General features: G+C 39.4%; 1 protein-coding gene across 14 annotated transcripts in view; it reads left to right on the top strand.

The window, feature by feature from the left end:
* The window catches only part of LIMCH1 (LIM and calponin homology domains 1), a 272,533-nt gene that overhangs the window by 43,104 nt on the left and 216,657 nt on the right, over window positions 1–12,772 (top strand). The window contains exon 1 of one of the 14 annotated variants that reach the window (XM_061585018.1): window positions 7,322–7,641. The exons of the other annotated variants lie outside the window; for them this stretch is intronic. Coding sequence (XP_061441002.1) covers window positions 7,579–7,641 — 63 coding nt within the window. The 5' untranslated portion in view covers window positions 7,322–7,578. Of the gene's footprint in view, window positions 1–7,321; window positions 7,642–12,772 lie in introns of those variants that run through there. 14 annotated transcript variants of the gene reach the window in all.

A 12,772-nucleotide genomic window follows, 5' to 3' on the forward strand; every position in this document is an offset into this window, starting at 1 on the left:
ACATTTGTCTTGAAAGTGTTTTTTTATTTGCAGAGAGTTTTGTTTTGTTTTTAAATCACAAAGCATTCAAAATTTACAACTCCTACCTGTCATCTAAAGAAGTATAGTTCACTCCACAATCTAATTCTGTTGTATACAATATGTAGATTTACTTTATCCATTTGTGTAAACCGGACCTGAGCAGTTAAATAATTTCAGGTCTATACTTTCTTCTTGCCTGGTAGGAAATGTTGAGTTGTAAGGCCAGCAATGAAACAGAAGGCTCCCATACTGTTGTGGGCTGGCTAGCTTCCTTGTTCCTGTACCCTGCCAAAATGCTGCTGATACAAGATTCCTCTTGGCAGCTACCACTGATGGCAAGAGACAGGCTGACACTCCAAAAGGAAGTGGTGAGAGACCCAAACACATCAGCAGAGACCATTTCCCAAGGCATGTGCCTTTCCTGAGTAACCAGAATTAACCTTTACTTTCTTTAGACTGTTGCAACAGACACTAGTTTTCAAGCTTCTTTTGACTCAAAACTTTGAAGGAGTTGAGACTTACATATGTCACACATGAAGTGACTTTTCTCAGATTCATTTTACAGTGTGAACATAAAAGTTATGTCAACAAGAATGTACATTTGAATGACCCGCATCTCTCTATTTTGTGCTAACAGTTATTAGACGTTCACAGAAATAGTAAGAGAGACTTAAAGGTGGCTTAAGCATCATTGTGACTTTTCATGGATATCAACCTAATGGCTGTTTTGGAAAGTGTTTTTCCAGTCCTAAATGTGTGTGTATGTATTATGTATTTCTTTAAATATCCATGTTGAGGTACCAGAGACAGCTCTTTCTGAGCCATAGCCTTATCTCTCACATAAATGAGGGACCTCTGAGAGTGAATATAGATGTGTCATTTTAAGAATGGTGGTGGCAGTTTGTTAATACTTCCACTGCTTTGTAAGCAAATGTAAGTTTAAGACAAAGTCTCGGGAAAAAACATTTCTGCAGATTTTCAGAGCGGTTTGCCTTGAATGGAGAAAAGCCAGCTCTGGAGAGTATCTGTTGGCTAATACTTGTGATATTGCCAACATACCTCATTCACTACTCCACAGAGCAGTATTTATATATTTAAGCAATTTCTTACCCGCTCTTCACCATAAGGTCTCTGGATTGGTTACAACCATATAATCATATAACATTAAAATCCAATAGGAGGGATGAGATGGTTGGTTGGTTGATCTAGTATTTGAAATTTTGGGATAGCTGTCTATAATAGTTGTGAAATCAGCTTTATTCTGTGGATTAAACACTTTGTCAGTCCTCTTAAAAAGCGTATCTCTATTTCCACAAGCTTTGATCAGGAGTAGGCAAGCCAGCTTTCAGTTTTTGAATGAGAAAGCGCTCTAATATCTTACCCCCCTTGGCTCCTGACTTTGCTAAATAAATCATATTGGTGGCTTTTCTTACCTCTTCAAATAATAACTAGAAACCATAGTACTGCTATCATGGAGGGCAGGAATAGAACACAGGTTTCAGAAAGGGGAAACAAGCAGGTAAAATTAACATTTGGCTGGAGCCTTGGGAAAATGCTAGCAGTGAAGGTTCTTTGTGCAACCAAACTGAAATCTGAGAAGTTTAAGAAACACTTGCACAAGGTAGCTTTGTTTTGGCGACTGTTGATTATGAAGAGAATAGAGCTAACTGTGTGACGAATATACAATATATTGGTTACCACTCCTCCAAGTGTTTTCTTTCACTCAACCCCACCTTAAAAACTTATAGGGAGAGACAGAGAATGTGAAAGAATGCAAACAGATTCCCGTATATCTAGAATCAAAGTTATGTGGGAAGATGTCAAAACAATACTTAATTTTTTCACCCTCCCTTGCTTAAGGATGATACTGGTTTTGACATCAGTATTCACCAGGGTGGACATCACAAGCTACTGGATTTCTTTCTTTCTCTCTCTCTGTCTCTTCCTCCCTCCCTGTCTTCCTTCCTTCTAGCTTTTATGTCTGCAGAAACTTTGTGAATATGTGATAGCAAAAAGCTTACATTGTAGGTCAGTATTGAACAATATGCCTATTCCCAATTAAGATCCTGATACGCTCTTTGACCTTTTTGCTATGAGTAGCCTGCATGCCACAGTTTTGAAGTTTGTCCTGATAATCTGGTTAACTAGTTGGAATAATAGCAATTTGAGTAATTCTTTGGCAACAACAAAGCACTTGTTTCTTCAAACAAATGGAGACCAATTTGAAATGTAAAAACAAGTAGGAGAAATGGCAGAATGTGTATTGACATTTCTTCCCTTCGTGGAATGTGCCTGCAAGAGTGTGGTTTTGTTTGAATTGGCTTGGGTAAAACATCTGCTTTCAAATAATTAATGGACCTTGTGATTCTGCGACTTTTGAGTTCTAAATAATCTTGATCTTCCAGAGGGATGTTGAGGTGGTCTTTCTGTTGCCAAATCCAGTTTTGCTGCCCTGCGATGATGTAACTAATAACCTCTAGGATAGCAGTATTTGACAGCTTTTTCTGTTATCCATTGGGCAGAAAAGAATAAATAAAGTGGGGGCTTTGAACTTAATGAAGCAATAGATTTCACCATTTCATTGGGGGCTCCACATTTTCCCAGAATCCCCCCCAAATCTCCAGTGCTTTGAAATAATTCTTCACAAAACACAGGGTGCTTTTTGCCTTATTTGGTGTGCTTTTGTAAAATTCTACTGTTTTTCTGTTTCTTTTGTATGTGTAGAATATTACATTGCCTTATTTATTCCTTCGTTGTTTATTTTCTTAATAATGAGGAACATCTAAGCTACACTGCTTGTAAAGGTTGGGTTAGCACCTGGTTTACCAGATTTTGTCCAAATTCTAGATAAACAAACTAGTGCTTAGTATTCTGCCTATTTACATAGTGAGAAAAGAACTTGTGCCTGCCTTCTACTGTTGTAACCAATAACTAAAGTCACAGATAGGGTTTACATGTAATCCATAGGCAAAGGAAAAGGCTAGAGAAATAATCCAATTGTTTGAAGGTGGAAACTCTTGGTTCCTTCCCTAAGTCAAAAATGAGAGCTGCTCATAAAAAATGAACAAATCTGAGATTTTGGTATTGCTATGTTTGGGTGAGAGCATGATCCTCCCACTACAGATGGACTGAGGTGGGTTTGAAATGCATGCATAGGACCATGGATTCCTTAAATCTGGGCGAAAAAAAATATTTTCAGTAGGTGGCATTGGCTTCAGTTGGAGTTATGTGCACAGTGTTGTGTGTCACTGGTGAAGACAGCATAGGATGTTTAGACTTCAGTCTCTACCCCTTGAGCGTTAAACATTTCTTAATTGTTGGCTGGATTAACCTAAATCCTGATATTGTCATACATACAAGGCCTCTGAATTTTGGTGGAACTTTTTCTTCCTTCCTTAACCAAAGTTCAGGAATTCCAAGTCATCCCTCATTATCTGACTGTACTGTGAAACAGGAAATTTGCTTTTATATCTGTTGTTCATGGCATTCTTTTAGTCTTTGCTTTGAACTTAGTATACTGTACACAGCACCTTTCAGCTTTGAATTTAGTACATATTGCGCACAGCACATTTCAGCCATTCCAAGCAGAATTTTTACAGAATTTAAAAGAGATAGTTTAGGACCACACATAGAGCTCATTCTGTGGTGAAATAAAAACCGTATGTTAAAAACGGGGTTATTGGATACAATTTCCTACAGTATTTTAATCAGTACCATTAAGCACTGTAATCCCTGTTCTCATTGAAATCAGGCAGCCATCCAGAGTTCTGTTTCATCAGACATTTTTAGAGAATTGTCTTGGTCGGTTGTTTTATATTTTATGATTATATAATTTCATAATGTTTTAATGCTTGAGTTGTACATCACCGTGGTATTTTTGAATGATTTTGTGGCTTAGAAATAATCCTACAAACAAACAAATAAACAAACAAGGAGCTATTTGAGGTGGGTATCTTCATCTGTATTAAAAACAATGGAATCCTGTGGCAGTTAAAAGTCTTCTCTCAGAAAAGAACCTGAGCCATTTTCATATGCTATTTATTTATTTATTTTTCTTTACTTAACACTTACAGGTGAAAATCATCCACATCATCTGTGTGATATCTGGCATGGTGTACTGGCTAAGAGACTGAGCCCTGAATTGGGAAGTCCCTGGTTTCAGTCTTGCCTCTGCCATGAATATGCTAGGTGGCTTCAGGCAAACCGTTCTCTCTTGGCCTCAGCCCCCCTCCCGCCTCTGCCCATTTGGTATAATAAGCCTGACTTGCCTTATAGGGTTGGTGTTAAGATTATGGAGAAAATGCAAACCCGAAACACATTCTGTAAAGGAGGCCTATATTATTGCAGATACAGGGCTCATTGGCTAAAACCAAGCACCTGCCCTGAGGCATTTATGATTTTTTGGAATAGGTTGCCATTATTATACACCTATATTACTAGTGTACAAATTAAGGAACAGATCTCTGCTCTGAAGAATTTACAGTCTAAAGGCTTTCTGTAAGTGCTGAAGCTCCCCCTTTTGTAAGTGTGACTCTCTCTCTCTCTCTCTCTCTCTCTCTCTCTCTCTCTCTCTCTGTGTGTGTGTGTGTGTGTGTGTGTGTGTGTAAAAGATTTAACAAAACTTAGATGCCACTTGATTGTAATAAAATCTCTAAGCAGTTTACAAGAAATAATAAAATTATCAATAAAAACAGTTAAACAAGTTGTTAAAAACATTTGAAAGAATTAAAATCAGCAGAAACTAAAAAGATTAAAACACATTAGCATCTATGTGTCTGAATAGTTCCAGGATTAGAAAAGCTTGACCACAATAGTTCAGGCATTGGTAATTTCAAGACTAGATTACTGTAGTGAACTCTGTGTGGGGCTCCCCTTGTTCTTGACCCAGAAATTGATATGATTTTCCTGGCTTTCTGAACCAGGAACACTCAGATTAGTATTCAACTAAATAGTTGCACAGGTGGAACAACTTCCGCTTGTGCAATGGAACCCCCCCCACATGCCCCACACCATCCCCAGGTCTGCTCCAGAGGTTTGGAGGAAACTCCAGGACAGACTTGGTGTGTGGAGCGGTGGGGGGGGAATGTTATGTTAAGAAATCCTTGTGCTGACAGAATGTTCTCCTTAGCGCTGTGTTGAATATAACCCTATGCAAGGTTATTAAACCCAATGCAATTTTGTATATAGGCTGGCAATTGTCTGCAGTAAAGATCTCAGGAACAGTGTTGCTGATTTCCCAAACTTAACTGTTTAGCAAATGCATGTGTAAGACCCATGTGGATGCAAATGTGCACACGGGCACACTATCAGATCTGATAACAACCCATATGTTGTGTCTCCTCCACACACACAAAATTGACTGCATCATTTAAAAAAAGACAAGATATAGTTGCACTGTACTGTTTCAATTTAGCAATGTACATTCACGAGATTCCTGTGTACATTCAAATATATGTTTTCCTGCCTGGCAGCTTCCTACACAGAACAGCTGAATAACATTTCACGTTCTCCCAAGCTTAAAAAACAGGTTGGGGAGTTTGGCAAGGAGAGTTGCTGGATTAAAGACAGCCTCAGAGACCCTGATGAGGGTACCTATTAGCACTGTGCCAGGTCAGGGATTTTATCTTCTAATGATGGGTCAAAGACTCAGGATACTTAAAATGAATTCTAGGAAACATTTTACTCTAAAATGAAGTGAAGCTACCCAGCGGAAGAGTGCAAGCTTGTGTGAACTGGAAGTGAGGCAACAAAACACAGAAAGGAGATTTATAGGTTGTGTCTTACAGCAGATAAAAGAAATGCTTTCATCTCTAGAGTAACACAAAGATTTTGTTTTGTTTCTTCCAGCTTTCACAGACGTGATTTTTCATGTGTGTGAGCCAGCAGTGCTAGCCAGATGCAGCTTGAACATTCAGCTCACAGGGGCCTAAGCACAGTGAAGTAGTCACTGGATACAACCCCAGCCCACTTGTTTTGTCTAGTTCCTGTGAGTCAGACGCTGAACACATGTTGTTAGGAAGATCCCAAATTTAGCTCACTAGAGGTGTAAAATCAGGAAGATCACTGTAATTATGGGCTGGAATTAGCAGTTGTAGTAGTTCTCCATTTGATAGAATAGCATTTTTTTACCAAAGGCATTGCCTTGGTACTGCAAAACCAGAGGAATTCCTTATTTTCTTTCTTCAGTATATTGGCAGGCTTTGTGGCTATGGCATGGTATTGCATGTAATGTGAACACTTTACAGTTCAATCTTTGTATGTTTACTCAGAAGTAAGTCCAACTGTGCTAAGTTGGATTTACTCCCATGTGAGTATGCATAGGATTGCAACCTTGGATACTTGTAGTGAGGCTCATTAGCTGTACAAACTGTTCCTGATCTGAAATAAATTATATTTTCATTATTTTACATATTGGTCATCGTGGATGTGCTTCCCTGCACCTTCCTGCAGTAGTGGTCAGTGGGACAGCAAAGCTAGGGCAGAGAAGGTGGGGCAGCTTTGTGTACCTGACTTCTGGATGACAAGTATTACTGCCATTTATTGAGTGGAGGAGGGGGGAGGCACATGGAGCTAAGGGTGGTGTGGGGTCAGTGGCAGTGCCAATCTGATGCTCCTGCCACTGCACTGCACGCCATAATGTGCCCTCCATCCTTCCCCCTCTTGGTAAGTGGCTGTAACACTTGCTGTCCAGAAGGTATGCAATGCCACCTTACCTTTCCTGCCCCGCTGATTGGTACTGCTTTCACGATCTAGGATGCTATGAAACAGAAGAATAATACTTCCTCACCTTTTTTGCTGATGCTATTATTCTAAGCCAAGTTCTCATCTGTTTAACATAGGGGCAAGTTACTGACAGACGAGACACTTCCCAGTAATAACACAAATGAAGGCAACAGCAAGGCAGTATCCAGGACCAAAGTCAGAGTCCAACCAGAATCTGCAACAACAAAGGGATCAGGCAAGAAGCAAGCTCAGAGCAGTCCAGGGTCAAGATATCAGTAGCTCATGGGCAAAGCAAGAGGCTATTCCATGATAGTCCATAGTCAGGTCTAGCATCAATAGGAGAGCAGCAGATCAATCAGGTACAGGGCTGGTGTGCAGATGATATTTCAGCAGCTCTTAAGGCCTAGCACTGGGGTTTTTGAGCTGGATCTTCTTGAACCACACCCCAAACCCCAGCTGATTCCTATCTGCTACTTGCAGCCAGAATCTTTACTCCTGAGGAGTCCAGGCCTGTAGTTGGACACTCCTCCAGATGGACCAGATCTCCAGCTGGCATTTGAGGTGCCGCCTCTCCTTTGGGCTTGGGACCCATTTAGCTTCAATATCAGAGGCTGAACTTGTCCTGGGTGCTGACGGCCCTTCCTTGTCCTCTTCACAGGACCCTGGCTCCTCTTACTCAGATGGAGCCTGATCCAGAGCTGGGTCCAAGCTTCCTGGTCTTCCTCTGATGAGGATTCCCCCAATGAGAACTGCTCTGGCTGGAATCTGGCAAAAGTCCCTGGGCTAAACCAGAGGCAAAAGAAGCATGGAGGCAACAGGTCCTTGGATGTATGTATGTTGGGAAACATCAACCACCAATCTGTACTTCCTTCTCCAGCAAAACTAGTTGCTGACAAGGTACTATGTCTCTGTACTATACCCCCCTCAACATACCTAAGAATTAGGGTTGCCAGGCTCAGTGCCTGAGAATGATTCTGTATCTTTAAGGGGGAAGGGAGAATTTCACCTTGTGGTTTTTCCCATTACAGTGTTGCAAGAAAACTTGCACTTGGCTGAATTTTCTCTTCTCTTAAAGATACAGAATCATTCTCAGGCACTGAGCCTGGCAACCCTACTAAGAATGTTTTTGAACATCTGGTACAGTTTGCACCTGTATCCTTTGTGGTCTTCTAATCACTTCCAGGCTTTGTCCTAGGAATGTTAATGATTTGTTGCAAATACACTAAGTTTCCTTCAGTGTTCCTTGCAGTGTCTGGCAGACATTGTGACAAACACCCCTTTGAGTTTACTGCTTACAGTGGCAAGATGGAATAGTGGTCTATGGCTAAATGTATTTGTAAACAGGGAATTCCTGTGGGATATTCTCCCAAGTGAGGCCTGCCTGGCGCCAATACTGGCATCTTTTCAGCACCAGGTTAAGACTTTCCTCATCTCCCAAGCATTTGATGGAATATGATTCGGCTGTGTCAAGATTTTTTGTTGGTGCCACTTGAGGTTGCTGATAAGTTTGTTTTTCTGCAGAGGCTGGTGATGTTTTATGTTATGATTTCTTAAATCAATTTTGATGGCCATTTTTAACAATTTGGTGTGTTTTTAAACATATTTGTAAATCACCCTGAGACTGCCCTGTCTTATGTGCCAAACAAACAAACATAACAACTCAGCTTCTGTTTGAATTGGCAAAGTATTTACATGATTTTTGTGTGTGCATTGTTGGTTCTCTGAGGACCTTTGCTACAAATCGATCCTGAATCTAGCCTGTTGCCCTGGGATTCAAGGACCAGAGGAGAAAGGGGAGAAACAGATTGCAGAAGGGTAACGGGGGGTACCATTTCAGATTTTGAAGCCAAGAGAGGGAAGGGTAAGATTCAGAGAGAGTCTGTACTCCATGCTAAGACACTTAAAATTCTATATTTGGGCAATCTACAAAATACATCAAGGAAGACTGAATTCTGTCACTATAATTCCTCTATAATTTATTCTGGTGTCGCTAATCCATTTACTGGAAATCTTATTCAGCTGTCTTTCTAACTTGTGAGAATTTAGCAGGCATTGTCCACACACTTCCAAACCTATACAGCCAGAAAGGCTAGACTTTTTTAAGAAAATGAAAGTCGAAATGGTCAGGAAGATTTAATTCTTTAGGCCAACATCACACTTTTGGGCTCTGCTGGACTTGTGGCATACACTTAGCCCTGATTCAAAGACTTGCTTTTGGAAATATTCAGATGAAAAGAGCATTTATTTTGGTTATTATGTTTATGGGTTTTATTCAACTGAGTCAGAGTAGACCCATTAAAATGAATGAATCTAAATTAGTCATGTCCAATAAGTTAAACGGGTAGGAGTAGTGTTGAATACCCCCCGTGTCTCCATAATAACTTTTGTAATGTTATCAACTCAGGCCAGTTAATCACCACCACCCCCCCGGCTGCTTAAAGTTAAGGGATTTTAGGGCTTTGGAATGCATACACTAATATACACAGTACAGTTTGTTTCATAACACTTCCCCTTCTGATTTAGCCTCTGCTATTAGTGTGGTTCTTCTTGCACAGTCACTCCTTTCCCACCTGGTTCTCCATTTTTATGTTACCAGGACAGCACTGGGGCAGAAACCATGTTGCTCCTGTAACATAGAAATCTGGCTTTAGTTACATGGATTCCATAGGATGTATGCAAAATTAACTATATGCAAGATTGCTGACATGCATAGGTTTTCAAGTGGATTTCCAGTAGCTACCATATGCCCAATGGTCATGTGAATTGGCTCTATCTATTGCCAATTTTTTAAAAAAATCATACAATACATTTCCTCAGTATTATTAACAACAGATGTTCCCACACACAAGCCTAAGACACTTTGACTGTGACACATTGGCTATAATAAATCCAAATGACACAATTAGAGTGTTTCCACTTGTGGTTATTGGCATAGGTTTTGGTCTGTTCCCACCTCCCACCAATTTCTCCCATATGGTTTCTAAAAGAATAAATGTCTGAACCTGCAATTATACATGTATTTTTCAGGATGAAGATTATTTTTGCAAAAATGCATCACCAGTGGGGCAAATTTAAGCAGTGCCATCATACTGAGTTGTACACAGGCATATAGTTCTCTCTGAATTGTGTGGGGAGAACTGATGGCGAAAAGGGATGCAGAACTACTCACCCCTTATTGCTGTTTTGTTGTTGCTGCTGCCTGTGTTTCATGTCTGTAGCAACTTTCCTGAATAGCTGTTGACTGGCAGCGCCATGTCGTGCTGTAATATTGGCTAGAGGTGTTTTGGGGATTTGGATGATGATCAGCAATTGCTGAGTGGAGTGAACAGCAAACCCAAACCTTTCACTTCATTTTGTCTTCCTTCCCCAAAACTGTCAAAATGCACCTTCGTTTTTGCTGCCTGCAAATGGGGTAGTCAAAATGGGAGGGCATTTCAGCTCTGCCCTAGTTCCTGCAGATAGTAAGTTCACCCCACTGTTACTCTCTGAACATGCATTTCCTTTCCTACTGGGTGGTATTGCTACTGGAACAATATATCATCATCAGTATAGTGAAATTAGTGTTGTTTGTGTTGAGGAAAGATAAAAAAATAACAGTCATAAAAGGCTTCTTGGAAAGTTTGGATAAATATAACGGGGATAGGGAACCTGTGGCCCTTCAGATGTTGAGGGACTACAATTTCCTATCATCTACAGAGAAATGACCATTTGTCATGCTGGCCGGGACTGATGGCAATTGGAGTTCAACAATATGTGGAAGGGCACAAGTTCTCTATCCTTGCTTTTTACACTAAAATACATTTTCTGTGCAGGTCTTGGACTTTCCCTTGGGGTACTACTTTCACTCTTCTTCCTCATTAACAGAGCTGTAGCATTCAAATACTGGCTGAGCTTCCATGAAGACATTATACACCCCCCCAGTTACCTATGTGTGCTTCTCTCCCCCCCCCCCGGATTACTGTGCCCAATATATCTGTGGTTTGTTTTTCAATTATTATGAAGCTTTTAGTTTTATTATTGTGGTACATTAAAAAAAATAACAATTATTGTTGTTTTCATGAAGTGGACATCTTATTTAGAATGTCCCCGACAGCAAAAACAACACAAAGTTGGACATAGTCTAAGATAGTGGTGCTTCATTCCCATTGAAATCAATGAGAACTTGGACTTCCGGGAAGGGTGACTTCGCTTGTGCCTGCTTTTGAGACGGGCTCCCGCCTCAAAAGAAGCTTATTCAGATATAAATCAGTCAGAACATTTTTTTTTGACTGATGAAATTTCTCCCGGGCAGGGAGAAATGTAGAGATCAGCCTCAAAAGCCTGTTTTTGTTGGGAGGACTGGATTTCATTAATTTATGAGAAAAGGTCCAGCCAGCAATGCCGGACGGACTTCCGAACAAGCTCTATCTGATTAATGCGATACGTTTATCTTTTCTTCAAAGAGAAAACGGACTAACAGGCAAGCACCCTTCTTTCTATTATTTTTTTTACTTGGTTTAAATTGTTGCAGCAAAAAGAGATTTGTCAAATGAATCAGCTTTAAAGAACTTCTGGATGAGCTATAACTCTTATCTGTTATTCACGAAATTAACAGCTTATCTCTGTTTCTATTGCAAAAAGCTGTCCTGGAAGTGCATTCTAAAGATATAAACAGAAGAGGGATTTCTATTCCGAGGAATGTTATATTGTCTGGGACTATTCTCTTTTTGGTCTATTTTATTTTGACGAATCTGCTTCTTCACGACGCCACTAACTGTTTTGATGCTGGGAACTAAATTTGTTTTGTGTTCTTGAACATAGAGAGATAAGGCAGGCTGCTCTGTTTATACTGTGATGTCATCAAGCCTGGAATATTAACCCAATTGTTGCTGAAATAAGAAGTGGTTCTTCTTTATTTTTGTTTTGTTTTGTTTTGGTGGTTTTAAAAATGGCAATCAAGAAAGTGGCTGAGAATCTGGAAGTAATTATGTTTCAGAAAATAATGGATGAGATTGAGATAACGAAACAAACCCTGTGACAGGGCAGTAAGGAGCTGAAAATTGAACTGAGCAAAATGACGCAGGAGCTTAAAGAAATAGGGGATCCTGTGAGAGAGGAGAATGAGATCAGAGATGAGAAAAGAAAAAATAAAGGGAAGATACAAGCCCTGGAGATTGGAACAAATGTGGAATTGGAAAAAGATCTGGAGTTTATGGATATTAGAAATAAAATCTACTGTTTGGAATTTAACTTTATCTCTGAAGAAATTAATGAAGATATTAGAGATAAAGTTATCAATGGCTTGGATAATCTTCTGGACTGGAATGACGTGATGGAGCTTGATATAGAGAAAATCTATGGAATTAACTGCAGCCATGTGACAATGGAAAAACTCTCAAGAGATGAGCCAGTGCATTTTGTAAAAAAGAAGAACACAGATATGATTTTACAACAATATTTCAGCAACTTATTCAGAATTGATGGCAAGAAAATATTTGGGATAGAGGAAATTCCCATCAGACTCTTATTATATGACTATGGCTATGACAGCAAGATTATTATGGAATACTGATAATGGAAGATTGGACACTGAAATTACTGGACTTAACAGGACTATTGAAGATGGAATTAATATGGATAATGGAATAATGGCTATTGAAATTATTGGACCTAACAGATTTTGATGAGATGGATTAATCGATATGTTTATTTGGACTATGGTTATGACAATAAGATTATTATTATTATTAACGAGATGGGTTAATCGACATGTTTATTTGGAGAAAAATTGATAGATATATTTCTTAAAGAATTGAAACCTCTCTTTGACTTTTTGTGGAAAGAATAAAGTAATGTTTATGAGATTTGATGATTAATTAAGATAACTACTGGAGGAAAGTGATTTTATAATATAATTTAAGAGACAGGATTGTTATATATTGTAGACCTACAACTGATTTGATCTGCGACAAATGGGAAGTCAACATTTTATTTTTTTGTTTAATCATTTTTGTTTTGTTTTGTTTTTTGTCTTTGAATGTTTTATGAT

The sequence above is a fragment of the Rhineura floridana genome, chromosome 9 (assembly GCF_030035675.1).
Source record: "Rhineura floridana isolate rRhiFlo1 chromosome 9, rRhiFlo1.hap2, whole genome shotgun sequence".
Classification (NCBI taxonomy): domain Eukaryota; kingdom Metazoa; phylum Chordata; class Lepidosauria; order Squamata; family Rhineuridae; genus Rhineura; species Rhineura floridana.